Here is a 25,251-nt window from a genome sequence, read left to right as displayed (position 1 = left end):
TGCGTATTGGCGCAACAGAGCCAGACTGCGTTTCGTTTTCGTTTCGCGTCGGAGAAATGGCATTCGGCTACGGGGCCTGAACAGAGACAGCACTATGTATCGCGCGGCCGCCGACTACGCAAGTCACCGCGTAATTATAATAACCGTTCGGCTCCTTTTTAGATCGTGTACAGTCAACAACACAGCTGGCAAGACAAAGTGCCAAAAATATGTATAGAGTATTTTATTTCCTGTACAAGTGTTGGTACTTGGTACATTAAGGTGTGTGTGTATACATATATTTGGCACTTTATCTGTATTCACAGCTGAGTTGCTGACTGTACCAATAACGATCAACTATGAACTTTTGTGGTTTGTTTTAAATAGTTCTATGCAGATATAGATTAGAATACCTATTCTATCGGTACTTTTTGTATAGGTTATTATAATAACTGGACAAAATAATTATAATCAGTGCCGGCGCACTCCGCGATCACGATTCTTTCGCCGAGCTACAAGGCCTTGATATATAGGATGTATTATTTTATCAGCAACAAAAATATGTGATGATATTGAATTAAGGCAAAACAAGACATATAAACGCTCTCCATTATTTCCTCCCTGGTTTATGAAGCTAGAACAATGATTTTTAACACATACGAAATTCGTACACTGAAATAAAGTGATGATACTTTAAATATACTCGACATTCAAAGTCGATAATCTAGTGACGTGAGAAGTTATTGATATAACAGAATTTTGCACAAAATAGGCTCACCCTTTGATGTTGAAAATGCCGCCACTCTATAAAACAAACAGACCGCACACGAGCAGCCGACATTAAATTCTATTGCACGGCGCGAAGGTCGAAAGCCGCGCCCGCACCTGCAGGCCTAGCACATGATGGCCGCGGGAGTATGTCGCCGCGAGATAGACTACCTGTCCTTATGTCATTAATACAATTAGACAAAGACGTGGCATCTATCTCGCGGCGACATACTCCCGCGGCCATCATGTGCTAGGCCTACTGGGCGTAGGTAGCGAGATCGGGTGCACGTGCGCTTACCTTTGAAATCGCCGTCACGCAGGTGTCGCCGTTCGCCCTCTCTTTTCATTTATGTTTCTGTTTCAATCGGTTAGCCGTTTTTTTTAACCGACTTCAAAAAAAGTAGGAGGTTCTCAATTCGACTGAATGTTTTTTAGGGTTCCGTAGTCAACTAGGAATCCTTATAGTTTCCCCCTGTCTGTCTGTCTGTCCGTCCGTCCGCGGATAATCTCAGTAACCGTAAGCACTAGAAAGCTGAAATTTGGTACCAATGTATCAATCACGCCAACAAAGTGCAAAAATAAAAAATGGAAAAAAATGTTTTATTAGGGTACCCCCCCTACATGTAAAGTGGGGGCTGATTTTTTTTTTTCATCCCAACCCCAACGTATGATATATTGTTGGATAGGTATTTAAAAATGAATAAGGGTTTACTTTTACTAAGATCGTTTTTAGGGTTCCGTAGTCAACTAGGAACCCTTATAGTTTCGCCATGTCTGTCTGTCCGTCCGTCCGTCCGTCCGTCCGTCCGTCCGTCCGTCCGCGGATAATCTCAGTAACCGTTAGCACTAGAAAGCTGAAATTTGGTACCAATATGTATATCAATCACGCCAACAAAGTGCAAAAATAAAAAATGGAAAAAAATGTTTTATTAGGCTACCCCCCCCTACATGTAAAGTGGGGGCTGATATTTTTTTTCATTCTAACCCCAACATGTGATATATTGTTGGATAGGTATTTAAACATGAATAAGGGTTTGCTAAGATCGTTTTTTGATAATATTAATATTTTCGGAAATAATCGCTCCTAAAGAAAAAAAAAAGTGCGTCCCCCCCCCTCTAACTTTTGAACCATATGTTTAAAAAATATGAAAAAAATCACAAAAGTAGAACTTTATAAAGACTTTCTAGGAAAATTATTTTGAACTTGATAGGTTCAGTAGTTTTTGAGAAAAATACTGAAAACTACGGCACCCTACACTGAGCGTGGCCCGACACGCTCTTGGCCGGTTTTTGATCATATTAATATTTTCGGAAATAATCGCTCCTAAAGGAAAAAAAGTGCGTCCCCCCTCTATATTTTGAACCTTATGTTTAAAAAAATATGAAAAAAGATCAAAAAAGTAGAACTTTATAAAGACTTTCTAGGAAAATTGTTTTGAGAAAAATACGGAAAACTACGGAACCCTACACTGAGCGTGGACCGACACGCTCTTGGCCGGTTTTTTTGTATGTATGTTACTCGATATCTCCGAGAATCGTGGACCGATTTTCAAATTATTTTTTTTAATCGAACGGGTATAACCCCGAGATGGTCCTATTGGCACCAAGTCGGGGTCTGATGATGGGATCTTGGAGAAATCGAGGGAACTCTTCAAATGTTATAGGCACATGTAATGTTTTTAGTGTATTTTTAATAGGTACACCAATATTTACGATTGATGGTAAAAATTTTAATGTCGCTGAGCTGATGATGGAAGGTCAACTCCTCAATGGTTAGGAGTTAAAGGATAATTCTTTCACTACTGTACGTATATAATATCAATAGGAACCACTAAAATCAATAAATAAATAAATTTTTCTTTAATATAAAACCGCCTTCAAAAATAAGCGCGTTACAAAACACGGGAGAAACTAAAACGCAAAAAATAATAAACCTTTGAATTCAGATTTCTTATCGTATTGCAATAATCTAAACATCCAAATTATAAACAAATCAATTATTTTTGGAGTCGGGGCCAGCCTGGGTATGGTTGGGTGGGGCAAACAGGCATGAGGGATAAGAAATCTGAATTCAAAGGTTTATTATTTGCATTTTTATTTGACATTTTATAAACTGTACGAAAAAGATCCGGATATTCATGCAACTTTTCCATGGTTTCGAAATATCTGTAATGTTCGGATAATTTTCGCATAGGGTGAACCCAATATCTCCTGTGCCTCTGCATATTGAGAATTTGCAGCAAGGCAAACGCATCTTCATCATCGGACGAGGAAGACGTTTCCGCAACGAAATCAGCCTGTATAATGACGCATCGAGCCGTGTTTCCGCCACGCCGCCTGGGGCGCGTCTTACGTCCTTCCTATACAAAATGTACTGAGGAGACGATTTTTGAATTACACTCAGGTGGCGTGGCGCGGACGTCCGTTGCGCGCCCCGAGACACGCGACGCTCTGGTGTGGCCGGTACCTTACGTCCCTAACCTATTAACCGATCCGCCGCGGTGACGCGGCCGGTGCGCGGCGCGCTCTCCCAGGCCCGCGCCCCGCGCGCTCCCCCCGCCCCGCGACAGCCGCTCTACGACAACTTTGCACCCTTTTAAATTACTGACATTTACAGTTGCTTAAGCGCGACCTTCACAGTATTAATTTTGATAAAATCATGATTATAGTACACAAAAACCTGGTCTTAAGCAAAAAATCTCAGTTACAATTTATACCTACTGAGAAATTCATGTTTATTTAAGTTATTTTCTGTGTAATATCGCTAATAACTGATTGCATCTGAGTGCACCACAAAGTTAATCTAACAAAGTTTTCGGTTAACTATTTTGCTGTTAGCGAAAAGTGGGATAATGTACTTTATCTCATGATTTTTATAAGATATGAATACGATCGTATTTTTTTTTATCTATGTACATAATTACTATTTGATGCTTAATAATAATACCCAATAAAATATCAAAAAGGACGAGTTATTGAATTATGTCCAGGGTACCTTACTTTTACTCCACTATATTACATTTATTGATGACTGGCGGCCCGGCCCAGCTCAGTACGGGGAGCGAAGGATAATAAAAATGGATAGTATAATAAGTTTTTCTCAAACATGGTATGAAATATTGATGTTATGTGCCTTATAATTGGCAGCGAAGTATGACGTTGCAGGTGCGGCTAGGACGATTGATAGATAATGGAATTTCATACAAACCTTGCAGGCCAAGGCCGGCAAAGTCTTCTTTTTTAATTTCCAAACACAGATAATTGTGACATAACATCCAGGTATTTAGCCAATTAAAAAAAAACTATAAGGGGCTTTATAGACGTGCCGACTGCAACTGGTACGGGCCCTACTTTATAGACAATATTTGATTTTGGGGTGCGTTTTCATACAAAAAAAAAACATTTTTTCGTTTTTTTTTTTTTTTTTTTAATTTTTTTTTTTTTTTTATAGGCGTATACGGAGTATTAAAGGGGAACGAAAATTCGATTATTTTTGCGCTACGACGCACCGTTTAGGAGATACAGCCATCCAAAGTTACTATTTTCAGTAGACTTTATTTATTTCATACCATGTTTGAGAAAAGCACTATACATACGGGAAATGGGGTTGCCGGCCGAAGACATTAGACGGCCGAGCGAAGCGAATATTTGTCCCGGCCTCTGTAGTAATGTACTATTCCTTAAAATATAGACATATGCTATTCGCTATCGACGACCGGTGGCCTAGCGCGTAGGGTCACTACGCAGTACGCAGCATCTTGGGTTCGAATCCCGGTAAGGGCATTTATTTGTGCGATGAGCAAGATTTATTACTGAGTCATAGATGTTTTCTATGTAAGTATATGATATACATATATCGTTGTCTGAGTACCCAAGCCTTATAGCTACAACATAAGCCTTCTTGGGGTTACCGTGAGGGATTGACCAATCTGTGTTATTTATATATTGTCGCTGACTTTTTTTAAAACGCGCCCATTGCTTCGTTTCGGATTCAATATCATAAACATCCTCGCCGTAAATATTTCATTTTGCTCTCTTGCGACACAATAATCTACAGCGTGTGTATTCCATACGGGCGAATATTTTAAGAGGATACGATATAGGTCAATTCTCCATACAAACGCTCTCAACTATTACCTCCCTAGTTTTTGAAGATAGAGCAATGATTTTTCAACACAGATTATTATTATTTTTATCTGTGTCAGACCGTTTAAATTTTTTTGCTATTTTCCTTTTAAAAGACGCTAGAGCCAATTAAAACTTTCTAAAAACGGCCTTTTTCAATATGGCTCAAAAAAAGGTGTGATACTCAAGATCGGTAACAATTATTACGGTTCCAATGTATTACGTCCACGTCAGTTTAGCGTACCTACCACTCTTGATTAATAACACTTTTTAACAAAGTGATCCTATACGATTCGTATGATCAGATGCTATACTGGATACATTATTGGCCCGTATGTAATCCACGCGCTGTGTACTGTAATTGCATTACTTATATTATATATTTTAAATTACTGTTACTTATACCGTTAATTGAAATCGGAATACGCCTGAAAAGTAACTTTTAGCAAGCCCAGCGGCTGAACGGTGACATTAATAATTAAACGAACCATTAAGGCCCAAACAAAGTATTACGCACCTTAAATATTCAGACGAAGATTAGTTTACGCTTTAAGTAATGACAACAAAATTTGCACCTAGAATTTAGAAACATTTACAATACATCGTTGCTTAAATACAGTAATACATACATACAATCACGCCTGTGTCTCATAAAGAGGTAGGCAGAGCACATGAACTACTCAAGTTTCATCGCCACTCTTGGCAAAGAGGGCTTGAAAGAAAACGAAATTGTGACATTGCAGTGACAGGTTGCCAGCCTCTCGCCTTCGCCACAATTTAACCCACATCGACTTCTACCCGGTGACGGTTTAAAAATTTCACCACCCCCTTCTTCCCGTGGGTGTCGTAGAAGTCGACCTAATATAATGTCATTATTTTTTAACCGCACAAACTGGTAAAAAAGGCTCTCTTTGATCAAAATGCCTGATACAACATTTACCGACCGCCGTGGTAAGGCCTAGATTTTACCAAATCAATGTCGGTAAAACCCCGAGGCGAAACGACAAAATATTTCTTACTTCGGGCTTTTATCAATCGGCACCGGTAAAAAGTAGGATTTACCGGTAAAACCTAGGTTTTTTATTTATTTATTAGGATAACCAACAGACAATATCATCATCATTCAAACATTTTTTAAACATTCATATAGTTTAAATCTAGATGTTTTTCCAATTATAGGTAATCGACCGTCGCCGTCGCGTCTTACTCCATATCGATAAGGTTTTTTCGTATGCGTCGCATCGCCGTCGCGCGACATAGGTACAGTTACTCCATTATTTATATACATAGTAGGACTTTTAGAGTTAAACAGAACTATTAGATTTAGTACCTAAAATGTAAATAAAAATACAATAATAACATTTTTTTGAAATCTGATTCCTATACACTTTTCGTTCGAAAAGCGGTGGGATAATAAATTCAATTTAAATTAAAAAGTAAAATAACATCCTAGTAAAGGTAAAACGTTCTTCGGGCTTTTATAGTGACATATATAAATAAATATACAATCATTGCTCGTTTAAAGGTATTAGATGTTGTGTGCGTATTGTCATTTTCCATAAATTCTGTGAATGTGTTTTGTCAAGGCTGTGTATATGTATACTGTATGTCTGTAATCTGTATACATCATAAAATAACCACGCGCCTGACCTCGCAAATATAGTAAAGTTAACGAGTGACACTTTTGGCTCTAACCTTTGATATAAAACCTACAATTTTACGTTATCCTCAAACAAAAATCCTTCAATCGTGTTCTTGTCACACAACCCTATTTACGATACAAGTGCGGAAAAGAGGAAATTCAAAAGTATCCATACTAATCTTATAAATGGGAAAGTGTGTGTCTGTTTGTTTGCCTGTCTTTCACGGTAAAACGGAGCGACGGATTGACATGATTTTTTATGTAGAGATAGTTGAAGGGATGGAAAGTGACATAGGGTACTTTTTTGTTTCTTTTTAACCTCCCACGTATCTACAATGGGGGGGGGGGGTAAGTTTGTATGGAGCATTCCGCGGGGCGAAGGTGCGGGCATAAGCTAGTTGCCAATAAATTAACCGATCGAACGATCCAATACGAACGAAAATACTCCCTATTTTAAATCGACGAATCGACATATTCATGTGGATCGCACCGATCGCACGACGATGACTACGAGGGTTTTACCCTTCGTAGTCTAGCGCGGAAAAAAAGCACCATTATGTACTGCAAACGTCCTTGACACGTGTCGTTATCGTCACAGAGCCCTCGTGTCGCCAACTCGCCATCCTCATCACGGCGGAGTGATATGATGGCGCCCCGTAATTTCAATTAGGCTCCTGTGTGCACTGTATGGCTGCCGCAATTTCATCCTCACTCCATTACGAAATGAGGGTGTTTTTCTTTTAAAGCGTCCATTTTTATTCTGAAGAATATTCTAATGTATTTTTACAGCGGGAAACTTTTGCAGAGTACTGGTTTTTAGGGTTCCGTAGTCAACTAGGAACCCTTATAGTTTCGCCATGTCTGTCTGTCTGTCTGTCTGTCCGTCTGTCCGTCCGTCCGTCCGTCCGTCCGTCCGCGGATAATCTCAGTAACCGTTAGCACTAGAAAGCTGAAATTTGGTACCAATATGTATATCAATCACGCCAACAAAGCGCAAAATTAAAAAATGGAAAAAAATGTTTTATTAGGGTACCCCCCCTACATGTGAAGTGGGGGCTGATTTTTTTTTTCATTCCAACCCCAACGTGTGATATATTGTTGGATAGGTATTTAAAAATGAATAAGGGTTTACTAAGATCGTTTTATGATAATATAAATTTTTTGGAAATAATCGCTCCCAAAGGAAAAAAAAGTGCGTCCCCCCCCCCTCTAACTTTTGAACCATAAGTTTAAAAAATATGAAAAAAATCACAAAAGTAGAACATTATAAAAACTTTCTAGGAAAATTGTTTTGAACTTGATAGGTTCAGCAGTTTTTGAGTTTTTTTAAGTTAATGTGTTAAAAACGGTATAAGACCGATTTTTTATTTGAATTGTGAGAATCAAAAGGATAAAAAAACACAGTGTCGCTTCAATACGTTACTCGATAAGTACCTAACGTGCTGTCATTTTCTCCATACAGTTACTGTCAATTTATAATGGCACCCCGAAATTTAAATTAGGCGCATGTGTGGTGCCACAATTTCATCCTAGCTCCAATACGAAACGAGGGTGCTTTCTAAAAATAACGTCGATTTTTTTTAAAAAAATGTAAGAATGTTATAAACGAAAAACCCCAACGATTTTTAATATAATTATGATTTCGGAATAATAGATATGCTTAAGTTTCTAGGATAACAGTTTTTGTTATTAATTTGTTCAAATGTCACAAGTCTATGAAGGTGTTTTCTAGAAAATGTGATTTTTTTTAACGGAAACCTGTTAAGTATGTTTTTTCAGTGGGAAAATGCTTTCGGAGAAATAATAGCTCATATTTATACGACCGGTCTGGCATAGCGCGTAGTGACCCTGCCTTGCCTGGCTAAGCCGCGGTACCGGGTTCGAATCCCGGTAAGGGTATTTATTTGTGTGATGAACACAGATATTTGTTCCTGAGTCATGGATGTTTTCTATGTATATAAGTATGAATTTATCTTTAGAAGTAACTATATCGTCGCCTAGCACCCATAGTACAAGCTTTGCTTAGTTTGGGGCTAGCTAGGTTGATCTGTGTAAGGTGTTCCCCATTAATTATTTAATATCTGGGCAACCGAGCTTCGCTCAGTTCTGTTTCGTATCCTTGACATGTGTCGCCATCTAGTTCAAAAATGAATAGTACCTACATCGAGCGAAATAATTCTCAGCCTTAACAACACAACTACTCCACACGAGATGGCGCGCATTTCGCCACAAAAACTCAAATAGTGTATTTTCTATTCGTTTTAGCCTTGACCTGTGTCGCCATCTAGTGTTTGCAATAAATAGTACTTACATCGACCGAAAGAATTCTGTCTTAACAGTACAACTACTGCACACGAGATGGCGCGCGAAGAAAAACGCATGAAAACTCGAAAATTCGCGTTTTCCGGGACCTAAGGATAAGTTGACCGATTTTTCACCCCCAAAAACCCCCACATAACAAATTTCTGCGAAATCGTTAGAGCGGTTTCCGAGATCGTCAGTGTAAATAAATATATATATAAATAAATAAATAAATAAATATACAAGAATTGCTCGTTTAAAAGTATAAGATTTATTTATATTTAGTAATATTGGAATTGCGCTTGCTCGGGTATCAAGTGGCACGTGCGGTTAAACAACTTTGCCCCTTGTAAAACAAATAACTATTTCCGTTTAAACGGTCATCCTAGAAACTTAGACAACTATTTCCAAAGCATTTTCCCGGTTTGTAACCAGTGTTATAATGACCGTTGGGGTCGCTGTTTACATTCTCCATACAATTACTGTTATTTTTCGTAACTTCTTCTTATCTTTTTAAAACCGCTGAACAGCTTTAGTTTATATTGGTTACAGACAACGCCTGGTTCAACGCCTGGTTCTCCTCCTTGAATGATAAACGCATGAGGCGTCACGAGCAGGCCTCTAACGCCGTGTCTTGCGTGGGCGACGGTCGCGCGACCGTCGCCGTGCGTCTCATACTTCCATATCGATAAGGTTTGATTTAGTATGCGTCGCATCGCCGTCGCGTGACCATCGCGCGACCGTCGCCCACGCAAGCCACGGCGTAACCCCCGCCCATCTGGGGGAGCATACACCTGCCATGTGTGCGGACGAGGGATCCTCTCTCGAATTGGGCTATACAGCCACGAACGTAAGTGTCGCAAGGATGCTGCTTGAATCATCTGTTATAGATGCAAAGGCCTGTTATTAGACTTAGGTAGAGATAGTTTGAGTCCCGGGGAAGAGATATAGAATAGTTTTTCTCCGTAAATAGTTCCTGAAGAGGTTAAAAATGATCCCACTTTAGGAGTAAATATTATTTATGCAGCAATTGTCATTGCTGTAAGTATTTTACTCGAATTTTAATCAGGCGCTGCCCTACAGCCTGGCAAAGATACGAGTACAACAAAGAGTATTCTAGAAATGGAATATGAAATGAAGATAATTATTTTAGATATAATTCAATTATTAATTACAAGTATTTATAGTCACCTTGTGTGCGTGTAAAATAAATTCCTCAAGAGACTAATAAATTATAATTTCATTGTCCTTAATTAGTTGCTTATAAAAAAGCCAAATTAGTAACAAACTCGCTTCCAAGGCCAAAACTTTTTGTACCCGCAAAAAGGTGCAGCACAAAACACAGGTCCTTTCATATTTTTATCAGTTATTTCGAAATACAATAAATAAAATCTTGAAGTTTCTAATGGGTTGGCAACGCGCATGTGACACTCCTCGAGTTGCAGGCATCCATAGGTTACGGTGACCGTTTTCTATCAGGCGGACCGTATGCTTGTTTGCCATTGACGTAGTGTAAAAAAAATCTTACCGTGTCCTACTTTTAGCGCGCGTACTTGCAGAAAACTAAACGATATCATCCTGTAGAGCTTATTTGTGGATATTCGCGTGGTTCGTCAGATCAATCAGTCTTAACGTCGCGGTAGCTTGTGAAAGATGTGCGATGCTTCCATAATGTTTTAAAAACATTTTAAATGGCTCACGATCCAGATGATACAAACAGTTCGTTCTCGTGGTTCGGACCGATAGCGGTCGGCGAAGAGAGGCATGAATATGAGGAAGATGCCGTGAGGATTCCTGTCAGCATTCTGTTGGTCTTGTGTTTAGTGATGAGCGTTTTTGGGAACGTGTGTACTTGTGCTGTCATCATTCGTGACCGCTCGATGAGGACACCTACAAACTGCTACCTGTTTAACATCGCTATAGCAGATCTGCTGACCACTCTGTTCATCCCATTCGAGATGTACGTCATGTGGGCGCCCGAAGCTTACCCGTTTGGACAAGTCGGATGCATTGTTCACTTTCTCGTGTGGGAGTGTCTATCCAACTGCAGTTTGCTGACGATAGCCGCGTTCACAGTGGAAAGATACCTGGCCGTGTCCAGGCCGTTCCTTCGCCAAAAGTTGACTTTGAAGCCCCGCGTGTATAAGATCGTGGCCGTCAACTGGCTGGTGTCCGCCGGTTTCAGTATTCCTGATGTGTTCCTCACACGTCTGTACCAGAAGAACGACCAAACCTACTGCTATACGATGCTGCCGTTCCATCTGAAGCTGGTGATAGCTACTGAGATGTGTGTGTTCTTTGTAATGCCGATGACTATAATATTTGTGTTGTACATATTGATTGCAATTAAAATTAAATCGATGAAGGCGTCCAATGGAACCAGTCCGGTGAATGGGAAGCAGTATAGAGATAAGACCATAATGATGTTAGGTAAGAAACTAAGAAACTATATATTTTTTCGTGAAATAGATCATATATCTATCTATCCATCTATGAAAAATAAGTAATTGAAAGATTTCTACGCTTTTGGTACCTACCTTATGTTTCGTTAGCTTAACGTTGAGACATTCACGAAAACGTAAATCTTCTTTAATTTAAAAATAACAAGAGAATGAGAAATATACTGTCAAATTGTATCTAAATTTTACTAGATTGTCGCTTACGGAAGGTTAGCCCTTAATTACCAGAAAACAATAATTATACTCGATTAAAACAACTTTGAAGCAAAACCAAAAGCATCTGCCTAATTTCTTAAGACAATCCTACTACAGCTTATTCGAGACAATCTGGTGGATTCCACTCCCTAATCATAACAATTAATGTTTAGGCGACACTCGAAATGTTTTAATCGCTTGGGTTAAATGTCATTGTCATCCCACAATTAGGTAGTATCGCGACGGAAAGGACCAGTTGCTACTATTTTGATTATATTATAAATGGCGTGCCAAGCCTAAAGGATCCTGCTTCATTTGCAAAAATACACAGATAAATCTGATATCAGAAACATATTGCATTTTTAAGGGCAAATTTTAGCATTTTCTCTGGGTACTGGTACTTTTATAACTATTTATAGATACCGTACTTTAAATGTGTTTAATTTGATGTTGTAATTTTTAAATCTAAACAGAAAATAATGGTTAAATTAAGTATGTATGTACATACCTACTCGTAGTTACCTTCAAGTAATTCTAGTAGGTTCTTGTGACCATGATTTTCTTCAGTTCCTCTACATCTTGTACAATATTCCGCAATAGCTGAAATATAAACTTAGGTACATCTCAATTGATTTCGCAGTTCACTCACTATAGGGCAATTCGAACGAACACTATTAGAATAATATTTGAATCATCTTATCTAACGCGCCAATATTCTTTATTTTTTATTTATGTATTCCTTAAATTAACATTAACAGCCTAGCTAAACATGTCGATCGTACAGGAGGGTTTAAATATGATACCCACACAGGAGGGTATAAACATGGTACACTTATATAAAATAGTGTGGCGGAACATAAAATGGATCGAACTTGGAGTACTAATAGACTCCAAGTAACGGGCGCTGATCGCAAGGAATTGCGACTCCGTGCTGTGAAACATATCCAGTTTGCTGTCGCTGGCCAGTATGTCATTGAGAAGGGTTAAAGCGTGGTGCAGTGGAGAGTGCGTCAGAGCATGGGTGCGTGCCACCGGGATGGCGAATAGTCTGTCGGCGGGGACGGAGTTCTAAACCGGTGACTGGATGCACTTTGAGTGGAATGAGCGACAACAAGGAAGGGTTAGAAATTTGGCCGCGTATTAACTTAAAGAAGAATTTTACAAGGGACAAATTTCTTCTGTACTCTAGTAAAATATAGTTTACCATTCCTAGTACATAGAGGGAGGGGTAAAGATGTTGATAATACCCACAGGTTTTAAGGAAAAGGAAGCACACAAATGACTTTTGCACCCTGTCTAACATAAGGGTGTACTTGATGCTCATGTGGGCTCCAGTGATACATAAACCTTCAGACCTTCATCCCTACATTTTTCAAAGTAGCAACCCATTTTAGCAAAAACGATTTAACACTGAACTGACAAAGCCCATACAAAAAAGCGTATCCCTGAAATGTATGGGCCTTTTAGGCTTAAAACTAAATAGCGCTGTTCACAGCCTGGAAGTGGCCAAAATCATATTTCCCCCAAATGTTCCCCTAAAAGGCCCATACGTTTCAGGGGTACGCTTTCTTGTATGACCTGTGTCGTTCGTTCTTGGTACTCGTACAAAACACTTTCGCTACCAAGAACCCGACTGTCGGGTACACCGCTCGTAGAAGCGTAGCCGATTACATGGGTTTCCCCGTATGTAGCGAAAATGTCGTAGCGCCGCGTAGAGCCCGGTTTCGAAAGTGTTAAAATAATGTGACATTTACGCTTTCAAGTAAAATATTCACGGCAGCCACACGTAACGTAACAAGATGATTCAAACATCATTGTGATGCATTTGTTTTCGAATTCGCCTGTTAGATAAACGCTTTGCACCGCAGTACTAATTGAAATATAAACATTTCAATCTAACCCTTTGAACACTTTGTAAACTTTGTTTGGATGGACGATGGTTAGTAGTGAGCTACGAAGCTAGTTCTTTGATGACGAAGCTCTTGAAAATGACAATCACTGAGGGTTACATAATTATATGTCAATCGAACCTGGCCCCGTAGCCGAATGGCATTTCTACGACACGAAACGAAAACGAAACGCCGCGAAAGGTAGTTTGACTCTGTCACGCCAATACGCAAGAGCGATAGAGATAGATATCTACGAGCGTTTGTGAAATGAAAACCACATGGAAGTAGTCATATAGCTTTTTGGCAAAAGGTTTGCACTTTGGGGAGTGTGCTCAAGACCTACACGAACTTATTCCCCTCCTTTTATAATAAGCAGGCACACTCAAAGATTATGATAGATGGCGCCACCTTATTAGTCCATTGCACAGCTAAAGAATTTATAAAGAAGATATTTTTTTTTCTCTCTATCTCACATATGAATGACAGTGACATGCCTAGACACTTGCACAGGCGCCGCCTGGCGGGATAAAATATCAGTGTGCCAACTCATTATATTGTATCATTTACAGTAGGTACGTCATGCTTTGGATTGAAATTCACATAAGTATTAGAGTTTATTAGAGTTAATGGACGTTCGAGTGTCCGTGTCAGTGACGTTTTGTTTATGACGTTAAGACGATACGGTAGGGGTCAATTCTCCATACAAACGCTCTCGACTATTTCCTCCCTGGTTTTTGAAGATAGAGCAATGATTTTTTCAACACAGATTGTTATTATTTCTATCTGTGTCGGACCGTTTTGATTTTTTTGATATTCCGCTTTTTAAAGACTCTAGAGCCAATCAAAATTTTCCAAAAATGGCCTTTTTCATTGTGGCGCAAAAAAAGGTGTGATACTCAAGATTGGTAACAAAACCAAAAAAGCTAAACGGTCCGACATAGATTATTTCATTGTTATTCAGATTCTCAAATTTCGTTCTGATTGATTAAGTTTTGAAGGAGGAAAGAGTCGAGAGCGGAACCTCGATTTTAAAGATTTTTTTGAAATATCTTTTGACTGAGTTGTTCTTAATGGACAATTTTTTTTCGATAAATCTAGTTAATAACACTTGTATATTTAACTAAAATTCCCAAGTTGAAAGGGGGGCTCCTTTGCGTTTTAGCATTTTCGCTACCGTATCCTCTTAAACGTAGTTTGAGGCGTTTGATATTATGTTTAGAGACGCCTTTTGACAAGTTTTAATAATTCTTAGCAAAATTTTCCAATCTGTACAAAAACTCTAGCTTCAAGACAACGGCATTTTAGAAAGTTTCGTAGAACTGGGTTCGACATCCGACATAATGACTAATGAGTTAATGACTAGAGTCTAAAAACTGTGCTGAGTCGAATCTTTCACGTGACAACTTTTGTACGTCTAAATTTTTTTGACACCGACATTGACGATCGGTCTGCTAAGCCACGGTCCTGGGTTCGAACCCTGGTAAGGGCATTTAAATATATAAGCGTAAAGTCAACTTAACCTAACGCAGTGATTTTAGTAAGACGTCACCACGCGAAAGTTCATGTTGGGTTATTGGGTGACGGAAGGACCTACGGAACTAATTTGTTCCGTCTATTGTCTTTTGAGTCGTCGGCAACCCAAACCCTCCTTAGAACTTGTACACTCTTTTTTGCTGTGTACTTAACACAGCAAAAAGACTCTGTATGTTTGTAATGGGTTGGCAACGCGCACGTGACACTCCTTGAGTTGCAGGTGTCCATAGGTGACTGCTTTCCATCAGGCAGACCGTATGTTTGTTTACCACCGACGTAGTATCACAGAATATATAATAGTACAAGTACAGAAGGCTCACTCCTTTGATGTTCACAAAATGCCGCCATTCTAAATTCTTACCTACATTAACAAACGGACCGCACGCGAGCAGCCAACGTTGAATTTTATTGCGCCGCGCGAAGGTCGTCGCCAATGACATGCCGCTGACATGTACTTGTAGCGCGGCGATAGAATCGCGGAGTGAGCCGCCCCTGGTAGTATTAAAAAAAAACTACATCCTGTGCTATTAATATTGCTTAAATATTTAGTTTAACATGAAAACATGTAAGTACTGATGTCAGTATTTGTGTTAGGCCTATAAACGTATTGGTGAATCGTAGGCCTTGTAGATATATATTATACACATTTCAAATAAAGTACGTAAATGTATGGAAAATGGTAACAAAATAAGAAAAAATCGTATGGGACAATTTTTTTAACTAGGTACTAGGATTGAAGAAGCTAGAGTGATTCTGAGTAGAAATACCATAATTTTTTTCAAAATAATCACATGGCGAAAAAAAAAGAAATGCTCAGAGATCGATTGAATTTCTATGGCGTTTCGCGTCGCAGAAATGCTTCGGCTACGGAGCCTGTGCTCTCCATAGAAATAAATGCCAGGGTCACTACTCGCGAGCCAAGACTAGCAATGCACGGACGAGAAGTTTCCAAAGTTGCAGAACATTCCTCATGAGACTTTTTCGGTAACTTCTGAGAATGTTCTCGAGAACGAGAATTTATCAGAATACTTAGTAACTTCGTAGTTTATACCATGATTTCGTCGGACTCAGCAAGTCAAGACGTAGTCCCGTGGTAGTGCGCTGGCTTCGTATTCCGATGTTCTCAGGTTCGATCCTGACAGCGATCTTTTTGTTCTCTTTTCTTTTTAGGGTTCCGTAGTCAACTAGGAACCCTTATAGTTTCGCCATGTCTGTCTGTCCGTCCGTCCGTCCGTCCGTCCGTCCGTCCGTCCATCCGTCCGTCCGTCCGCGGATAATCTCAGTAACCGTTAGTACTAGAAAGCTGAAATTTGGTACCAATATGTATATCAATCACGCCAACAAAGTGCAAAAATAAAAAATGGAAAAAAATGTTTTATTAGGGTACCCCCCCTACATGTAAAGTGGGGGCTGATATTTTTTTTCATTCCGACCCCAACGTGTGATATATTGTTGGATAGGTATTTAAAAATGAATAAGGGTTTACTAAGATCGTTTTTTGATAATATTAATATTTTCGGAAATAATCGCTCCTAAAGGAAAAAAAGTGCGTCCCCCCCCCCTCTAACTTTTGAACCATATGTTTAAAAAATATGAAAAAAATCATAAAAGTAGAACTTTATAAAGACTTTCTAGGAAAATTGTTTTGAACTTGATAGGTCCAGTAGTTTTTGAGAAAAATACGGAAAACTACGGAACCCTACACTGAGCGTGGCCCGACACGCTCTTGGCCGGTTTTTTTTTTTTAATATTTTGACATGACCAAAAACAGGCATCAAGAAATAATAGTTCGGTAACCTGATTAAAAAAAAGTCAGGACTAAAACTGTGAAGTCTGAAAGTCGAAATGTTCCCTGAAGTATAGTGAGAATTTAAGCAACTTATTGCTAACTTATCACTTATCAACAAAATAGCTAACTGTAATAGACACTATTATATGTATAATAACATATAGTTTTACATTATGCCCATTTAAACTTTATTTCAAGTATATTCTCTCTTTTAAACAGTAAATTTCATGTTGCAGGAATGTTCTGCGAACATTCTCAAGAATGTTTCCGCTTTTTGGGAATGTTCTGCAATTTCTGCATTACTAGCCAAGACCGGTCGTCATCGACTTTTCGAAATAACTCAAAGAGCATTTGTAATTACAGCGGCGGTGGCAGCGACATTTTTCTTCTGCTGGTTCCCGGTCTCCCTCCTGCGACTGGTGATGATATCTCCGTTGCATAATTGGGCAAACTATGATAAGGTAAGACCATCTGTTCTTGTTCACATTATTAATATTTTATCAAGCTCAAGTGCGACACAGCCGACATCAAAAACGCTTACGATAATATGGTTATCGTAGCTAGCTATCTCTATCGCTCTTCCGGAATGTGCGCGACAGAGCCAGGCTGCGTTTCGTTCGGCGTCTAGTGTCAACGATTGCTATTTGGCCGGCTGGCCATATCTGTAGCACGCCGAGATTTTACAGAGTTTTTACATATTGCCACGATACCAAAGCCACGTACGTGAAAGCCAAATGCACAAACGCTCACGATGATATCTGTTTCGTAGCTATCTATCTTTAGCGCCTTTGCATATTGGCCATAGAGCCAGACTACATTTCAGTCGGCGTCTGGGGTCAAAGATTTCCGTTCGGCTTCAGCTACGCCGGCAGGCCTTATTGGAATTATTCCGGTTTCCTCACGATCTTTTCCTTCACCGAAAAGCGACTGGAAAACGTCAAATGACATTTCACAAAGTATGACGAGTACGACATCCGGATTGTAAGTCGCACGCTCTTTCTACTAGGGCACTAGCGCTTCATTGTTATATAATGTAAAAAATCTATATAAATTCTTTTGCGTGAAGGCTCAAATAGATTTTGTAAATAAATAATAATTAGGTATTCGCTTATTCTGTAAGCAGTAACTAAACCTTCAGGCAATTCGTAGTCGTATTACCGTAGCTTGTTAATCTTACTGATTTTCCTCTAAAACAGTACGTAATTGGTTTCTGTTTAGTTTCCCAACAATATAGGAACGTTCCCATTTGTTATTGGTAAATAACGGGCGCCCGGGGAATCGGCTTTCCTGGGCAAACAGGGAAAACAAAAACAAGCGCACTATAGTTAAGCGTGAAAATTTTTAGAACAAGAATATTTTTAGGTACATATGGTGTTTTTCCCGCACTAGTTCGAAAGTGCATTTCTCGTCAGGCATCGTAGCCGAATGGCATTTCTGCAACGCCTAAGGCCGCAGAATTTCAATCTATCTCTATCGCTCTTGCGTATTGGCGCGACCTAGCCATTTTTGCGGCGTTTCGCGTCGCAGAAATGCGATTCAGATACGGGGCCTGATATTTGTTCCGGATATCCGCCGAATGGCATTTCTGAGATGGGAAACGCCACCGAAACGCCGCAGAAATGTAGTCTGGCTCGGTCGCGCCAATACACAAGAGTGATAAAGATAGACTGGCGTCGCAGAAACGCTCACGATAATATCTCTTTCGTAGCTATCTATCTCTATCGCTCATGTGTATTTGCGCGACAGAGCCAGACTACCTTTCTGTGGCGTTTCGATGGCATTTCGCATCGCAGAAATGTCATTCGGCTACGTGGCCTGGTCTAAACTTCAGAGGGCCATCTGTACTGAAAAAGTCGAATGATACAAGTGCGCTGAGGATATTTACCTAACTCGTGTCGATTTAGAACACTTCCGTCGGTCGTGTTTTAATTTATCGCCACTCGTTCCAAAGTTCCTCTTTTCCACCCTAGGCCATTGTAGAACTATGTTATTGTGACGTTATAAATCAGATTGTAAGAAATCTCTTATTGCTTGTCATTTTGGCATGGTTGTAGAGTGGCCTAGGGTTCCAATTGGTTGACTATCGTAATGTAATGTGGCAGCTCGTTCCGCTCGCGAATCGGCCTCCAGGCCCCGAAGCCGAATGGCATTTCTGCGACGCCAAACGCCGCTAAAACGCAGTCTGGCTCTGTCATGCCAATACGCAAGAGCGATAGAGATAGATAGCTACGAAAGAGATATTATTATCGTGAGCGTTTGTGCATTCGGCTACGCTCCCAACTGCGCTGCCGCGTGGGAACGTGGCTGGCTCCGGCAAAGCCAGAGGTCGCAGGTTCGAGTCCTGCCCTGCCGGAGGTGTGAATTTTTTTCATTTTTCCTTTAATTTAAAAATATGTAATATCGCTCGCAGACGTTTCTGCACGATAAAAAAACAAATTTAGGCATTTATCCTTGTTTTTCCACAGATGGTCCGCACCCTGCGCTACTTGTGCCTCGTGAATGTGTACATATATACGGCCGTTAACCCCATCCTGTACAGCCTCATGTCTCGAAAGTTCTCCCGAGCGTTCAAGGTGGGTCGTTAAGACATTACGGCCCAGCCACGACATTGGTCTAAGCGCGACAGCGGTGAGCGGCAGCCATACGTGCGAATGAAAAGTCCCATCGCTGTGTCTCACTCCAATGTATGGCCGCCGCTCACCGCTGTCGCGCTTAGACCAATGTCGTGGCTGAGCCGTTATGGTTGGGGCCTCGCGGACGCGGGACGTAGATTCCTCACCTACTTTCGGATGGAGCATGAAGTTTGTAAAGCTAGGAGTTTTAAGAGTTCGAAGCTTGGTATTTTTTACCCCCGACGCAAAAACGAAGGGGTGTTATAAGTTTGACGTGTCTGTCTGTGTGTTTGTCTGTCTGTCTGTCTGTGTGTGTGTCTGTCTGTGGCATCGTAGCTGCCGAACGGATGAACCGATTTAGATGACGTTTTCTTTTGTCTGAAAGCTGAGTTAGTTTAAGGTAATAGCTATGCAATCAGAGTGTTACTTGAATGTTCTTATGTTGATTTAAAATGAGAAAAATTTGGTTGCCGACCTTAGGTTTGTCTGTCTTAAGAGGAATATTCGGAAATAATTATTGTATGTACAGATACATAGACCTGTCCTCCAGATCTGTCAATGTTGTAAGTAACACTTCTTCACCCAAAAAATGCATATTACATCAGAGCCATTTAATATCCGACCACGCCCATTAAGAAACATCTAGTGGATCTAATCTTCTGCGGGCTTGAATGTAACAGTTTTCAAACAAAACTTCTTTACTTGCAAACAGAAACTCGCGTAGTTTAAGTAAATATTTGAATTAAACAGAACCCATTAAGTTTTCCCGTTTCCGAGTAAGATATGACGAAGAGAAAGAGCAAACTTCCATCTTTAATTCCGGCAATGCACTTCAAAAGCCTTTGACGTTTTTGTTTTGTTTGGACCTCTGGATGAGACTAACCCGACTACAGAAGCTTACGAAGCAGCATACGTGCGAATGAAAAGTCCCATCGCTGTGTCTCGCTTCAATGTATGGCCGCCGCTCACCGCTGTCGCGCTTAGTCCAATGTCGTGGGCCGTTACACTTAGCGGTGTAGATGGGTCCATTTAGGTTATATATTTTACACTGCAACGGTAGTGTGTACAGCCAAGTTCAAAAAGACGTCCGATTTGATTTTTCGTAGAAACATAGGGTTAATTGTTTTAACAAAGACAAAGCAATATAAAACAAATAATTCACGCTAAACATAAGCCTATTAATATCTGATTCCGACATTATCCGGTTTCTTTGGCAGCAGATAATTAACAACGCGTAATTAAAATCAAAGGATCAAAGCAGTGCCTTGTAAAAGAACTGAATGTCGACTGGATCTTGTTGTTTGAAATAAACCAATTACCCACATAAAACCAGAGTACTCATTTCTGTTTTCATTCATTCTGGAATCTCCTAATTTTTCATTTTATTCCAGAATCACAATTTTTTTTACTTTATTCTGGATATTTTTTTATAATAGCAACACTCTTCTCATACAGAAACACTCTTTCTAGTCTTTTTTGCCAGGCTGTATTATCTTTTTACATAACTTTTTTTTCAAATGATTATGTTTCTTTTTTTTTGATAATATTTTTTTATATAAATTTCACAGCACTTTTAAAAATACTCGTCTAGAAATAAAAATACTGATATACTTTTTTTCCAGGATCTGCTCCACGGCCGCAGACGGAACACTGTTTTTTCCACCTCGATCCGTCACGCCACTACTGCTGCTGCAGAGTACTGAAGATACTTCTTGGCCAATTTTTACAAAGTTAAGAATTTCAGTGCGAACAGTTAAACTTGAACAAATTGTATTTTTTTAATCTGTTTGGAAAAAGAAAAGTGAAAAGTGTTTACATTTCATACAATAAATTTTACAATTATTTTCTTTCCTATGTTATAGTATGTATCAAAAGTGAGGCTTATGTATGAAGGCATGTAATTTCTCGTGGTTATGTATTTGTGCTGATGAAAAACTGACAGAATACTTAGTGAAAAGAGAGGCGAAGAAATGAAATGAAAAGTGACCTATTTTATTATTATATGCAATTAAAACAAACCCACCGCTATTTTGGACAATGGTTAAGAGTCCGATTCAGATTTTTCAAGGTTGTCCACCCCATTTTTAGGGTTCCGTAGTCAACTAGGAACCCTTATAGTTTCGCCATGTCTGTCTGTCCGTCCGTCCGTCCGTCCGCGGATAATCTCAGTAACCGTTAACACTGGAAAGCTGAAATTTGGTACCAATATGTATATCAATCACGCCAAAAAAGTGCGAAAATAAAAAATAGAAAAAAATGTTTTATTAGGGTACCCCCCCTACATGTAAAGTGGGGGCTGATTTTTTTTTCATTCCAACCCCAACGTGTGATATATTGTTGGATAGGTATTTAAAAATGAATAAGGGTTTACTAAGATCGTTTTTTTGATAATACTAATATTTTCGGAAATAATCGCTCCTAAAGGAAAAAAAAGTGCGTCCCCCCCCCTCTAACTTTTGAACCATATGTTTAAAAATTATGAAAAAAATCACAAAAGTAGAACTTTATAAAAACTTTCAAGGAAAATTGTTTTGAACTTGATAGGTTCAGTAGTTTTTGAGAAAAATACGGAAAACTACGGAACCCTACACTGAACGTGGCCCGACACCCTCTTGGCCGGTTTTATTTTCTCTCTTAACAGTCGCGTAATCGCGTAAAAAATACCTACGAGTATGTTACAAAAAAAAATGGGGTGGACAACTTTGAAAATAATGGCCCATTTACACATAGTTACAGTTTTCGATCTTATTTATTTCTTCTCTCTATATATGTTGATACATTGAAGATCGCTCACGCTGATCGGTGCAGCGAAACTCGCACGTGAGATGCGTTCCAATCACCAAGTCATACCAAAACCAGATCCAAAACCTTAAAACGATACAGGAGGGGTCAATTCTCCATACAAACGCTCTCGACTATTTTCTTCCTGTTTTTATTTGTTTTATAAACATATTGAATATCCTGTAAGTGGTCCATTCCGGAAACATAAGTAGCAGCCCCCGTATTTAACACTAGACTTTAGTGTGCTAGGCCCGCAGATTTGAATTTCCGAAACCTACTTTTATTACAATCTACTATTTTATCCGAATATCCACCATTTTCTCTAAGTTACGACTTGTTTGTCAATCCCCGTTTTATTTTGTTTTCGTAATTATTAGGCAGCAAAGTTTTGTTTTCTCTGGAGGCGGTTCGATTGTTGATTCACGAGTGAGTTAATAATGTCCCGGGCCCTTACTATGAGTTTTCATAACTAATATACAATTTTAGTCATTGACCTATAATGTCGTTTTTTTATAATATGTCGTGTCGTAGGTTGCTTGCCTGCTTGGCAGAAAACGAGTAGAAATGGTACTATTTTTTTATCATAGCAACACTTAACTTAATTGTTCAAAAATTCACACCTCCGGCAGGACTCGAACCTGCGACCTTTGGCCCCGGCAAGGCCAAAGGTCGCAGGTTCGAGTCCTGCCGGAGGTGTGAATTTTTCTATTTTTCCTTTAATTTAAAAATATGTAATATCGCTCGCAGACGTTTCTGCATGATAAAAAAACAAATTTAATTGTTCTCATTTAGACTGTTTCACTAAGAATTCTGATGTACATAATTATAACACTAGAAACAAAAATAAGCTTGCCATAAAGAAGTTTCGTGTCCGCAAAGTACAGAAATCATTTGTTGGGCAATGCATTCATTTTTATAATAAGTTACCTGACACTGCTTTGAGATTACCCCTCCCAGCTCTTAAGAACTACTTAAAAAATTCGTTGATGTTAAAGGCTTATTACAGAGTCGAGGACTATTTGACAGACAAACATGGCCCGAACCAGAAACTACAATAAACGAATAGCTATTAAAATAATTGTATTATGTGTAGAACACACAGTTCAGACAAGAAAGCACATCAAATATTTTATGTTGTGTAAAGTACATATTTAATGACATTGAGATTCATATTATCTTTTTCTTCTGTGACAATTTGATATGTTTTCTCTTAAGAAGAACGACGTATTATTAAGCCATAATATAATTTATTGAAATTAATTTTCATAGAGTAGGTACCTAACTAGTCTGTTAACATTTTTTTTTTGATGAATACTTTTGCATGTTAAATTGAGTCTTGTTATTTAATGCATGTTAATTATAAGATGTAATGTTTTGAAAAGAAGTGGCCCGCCGAGTTTCTTGCCGGTCCCATAGTGGATACCCCCCTCCCAACTGAGGGGGGACTGAAATTGAAATCTTCTCGAGGCTGAGGCGTAGGGTTAGAGCCGGCGTAGCTTTATTTGACGTTCATATGCGCATTGTAATATGCCTCCTTGAAAAATAAATATTTCATTTTCATTTTTCATTTTTTTTCATAGTAAAGTGTCAAAATAGTTGCCAGATACAAAACGGTTGACATAGACGGTGGCGCCCCCTATTACTTTTTACTCTTTTTTGCCAGGCTGTAATTTAGGATATTATTTTAACGACAATTCCTTTTTGATAATGATAACTTGATAACAATAATAGCGGTAAATATTATTGATACCTTATCTGATATTGGTTAATTTTATAGAAACTTTATACTTAAGGTACCTATTTAAATAAAAGTAAACAAATAATTTGTAAATTTTCGGGTACTTACAAAATTTAATAAGTATTAGCCTATTTAACTTCTAACACTGATTTAGTATTAAAATCGGTATTAAATATTATTTTTTATTATTATTCCAAGAGTCAGAAAACCATTGTCTATAACATATATTAATATCTCGTTAAAAGAAAAATTCATGCATTTAAGGGTTAAGAAGCCATTTGTGGGTAGATTAAGTTTACATTTATTTAAGTACCAACAGAAATAGACTATATACTGGGGACGCTATTGCACAACACCCTGCATTTTATGATTAAGCACTGAGACTTGGCACAGGTTGTTCCTTGGGTGGCCCTGAGTAGATAAAGATCGGGAGGCATTGAGAGCCCCCCTTAATTTAGGAGGGAAGAGGGGGGGAAGGCTGGCGCCGCCGCGCTTCCTTTGAAACCATATTTCTCTAAAACTATACAAAATAGGGCATGCGATATATCATTTTCGGATAAATGAAGGATGAAGAATTCATTTTTGGAACAAAAAAAATGTATTTTAGAACAAAAATACAAAATAAAATGGGAAAATCTGAAAATGAGATTTTTTTTTATACATATTATTGCACATTTTATGAAAACTGTAATGGTTTTTTCTAAATAAAAAATATTATTTAATAGCTATATTTATCTAGTTTTAGAAAATGTATAATTTGTTATGGAAATATATTATAGGACGAGTGATAAAAAATAATTTACATCGCCCGATAGGGTGATTTGAATGCTCATTTCAATAAGTTTTGTCAATGATTTCAGGTATAATCACTATTTTTAACACACGAAAGCCGTAATCATTGTAGTTTATGGCTATTTTAGTGATTAATGTACTTAAAATAAAAAAAAATACAAAAATTTTAAAAAATATTAAAAATGTGATAATTTTTTAAACATTATCCTATTTTGTTCTTTCTACACAATATATATCTAAAAGCAATAAATATCAATAAAAAGCCACATTTATGCAGTTTATAAAAATATATATTTTGTTATATAAATATATTACGAAACGCGAGATAAAAAATAATGAAAATGAAAATTTTTATGTACGGGTCAGCTTGCATTATTCGATGAGGTGAGGTAAAGGTACTACCCGCTATGCAGTGGAGTTCGTCTAGTAATACAGAAATATACTTATTCTAATAACGTTTACACATGTAGGTATATCACGACCCAGTACAGAAAATTGTAAAAGTCCTATAATATAGATTATTTTGATTGTAAAATAAAATTGCATGTGACTTATATTGCAAAAAAAATGTCTTAATCACTTTCTCCACTCCTAAAGCAGTTCTGCATGTATAGGCTTGAAGATTTTTTAGTTTACTAGCAGAATTTA

The 25,251-nt window shown here is 38.6% G+C and overlaps 1 protein-coding gene across 1 annotated transcript; it reads left to right on the top strand.

The window, feature by feature from the left end:
- The first annotated feature begins 10,506 nt into the window (after nucleotides 1–10,506).
- Nucleotides 10,507–21,089, top strand: LOC125225336 (neuromedin-U receptor 2-like). The gene is made up of 4 exons (XM_048128993.1): nucleotides 10,507–11,245; nucleotides 17,044–17,141; nucleotides 19,146–19,253; nucleotides 20,915–21,089. The coding sequence occupies exons 1-4, from the start codon at nucleotides 10,507–10,509 to the stop codon at nucleotides 20,993–20,995; spliced, it is 1,026 nt and encodes a 341-aa protein (XP_047984950.1). The 3' UTR covers nucleotides 20,996–21,089.
- Nucleotides 21,090–25,251: the final 4,162 nt, after the last annotated feature.

The sequence above is a fragment of the Leguminivora glycinivorella genome, chromosome 1, assembly GCF_023078275.1.
Source record: "Leguminivora glycinivorella isolate SPB_JAAS2020 chromosome 1, LegGlyc_1.1, whole genome shotgun sequence".
NCBI classification, from domain to species: Eukaryota; Metazoa; Arthropoda; class Insecta; order Lepidoptera; family Tortricidae; genus Leguminivora; species Leguminivora glycinivorella.
Note: the sequence above shows the minus strand (reverse complement) of the source record. Positions and strands in the feature narration are given on the sequence as shown.

Excerpts from the sequence above, each read along its gene's own strand:
- LOC125225336 (XM_048128993.1), top strand. The coding sequence starts at position 10,507 with ATGGCTCACGATCCAGATGATACAAACAGTTCGTTCTCGTGGTTCGGA. Across the intron at positions 11,246-17,043 it reads TAAGACCATAATGATGTTAG|CGGCGGTGGCAGCGACATTT; the intron begins GTAAGAAACTAA and ends TTGTAATTACAG. Across the intron at positions 19,254-20,914 it reads AGTTCTCCCGAGCGTTCAAG|GATCTGCTCCACGGCCGCAG; the intron begins GTGGGTCGTTAA and ends CTTTTTTTCCAG.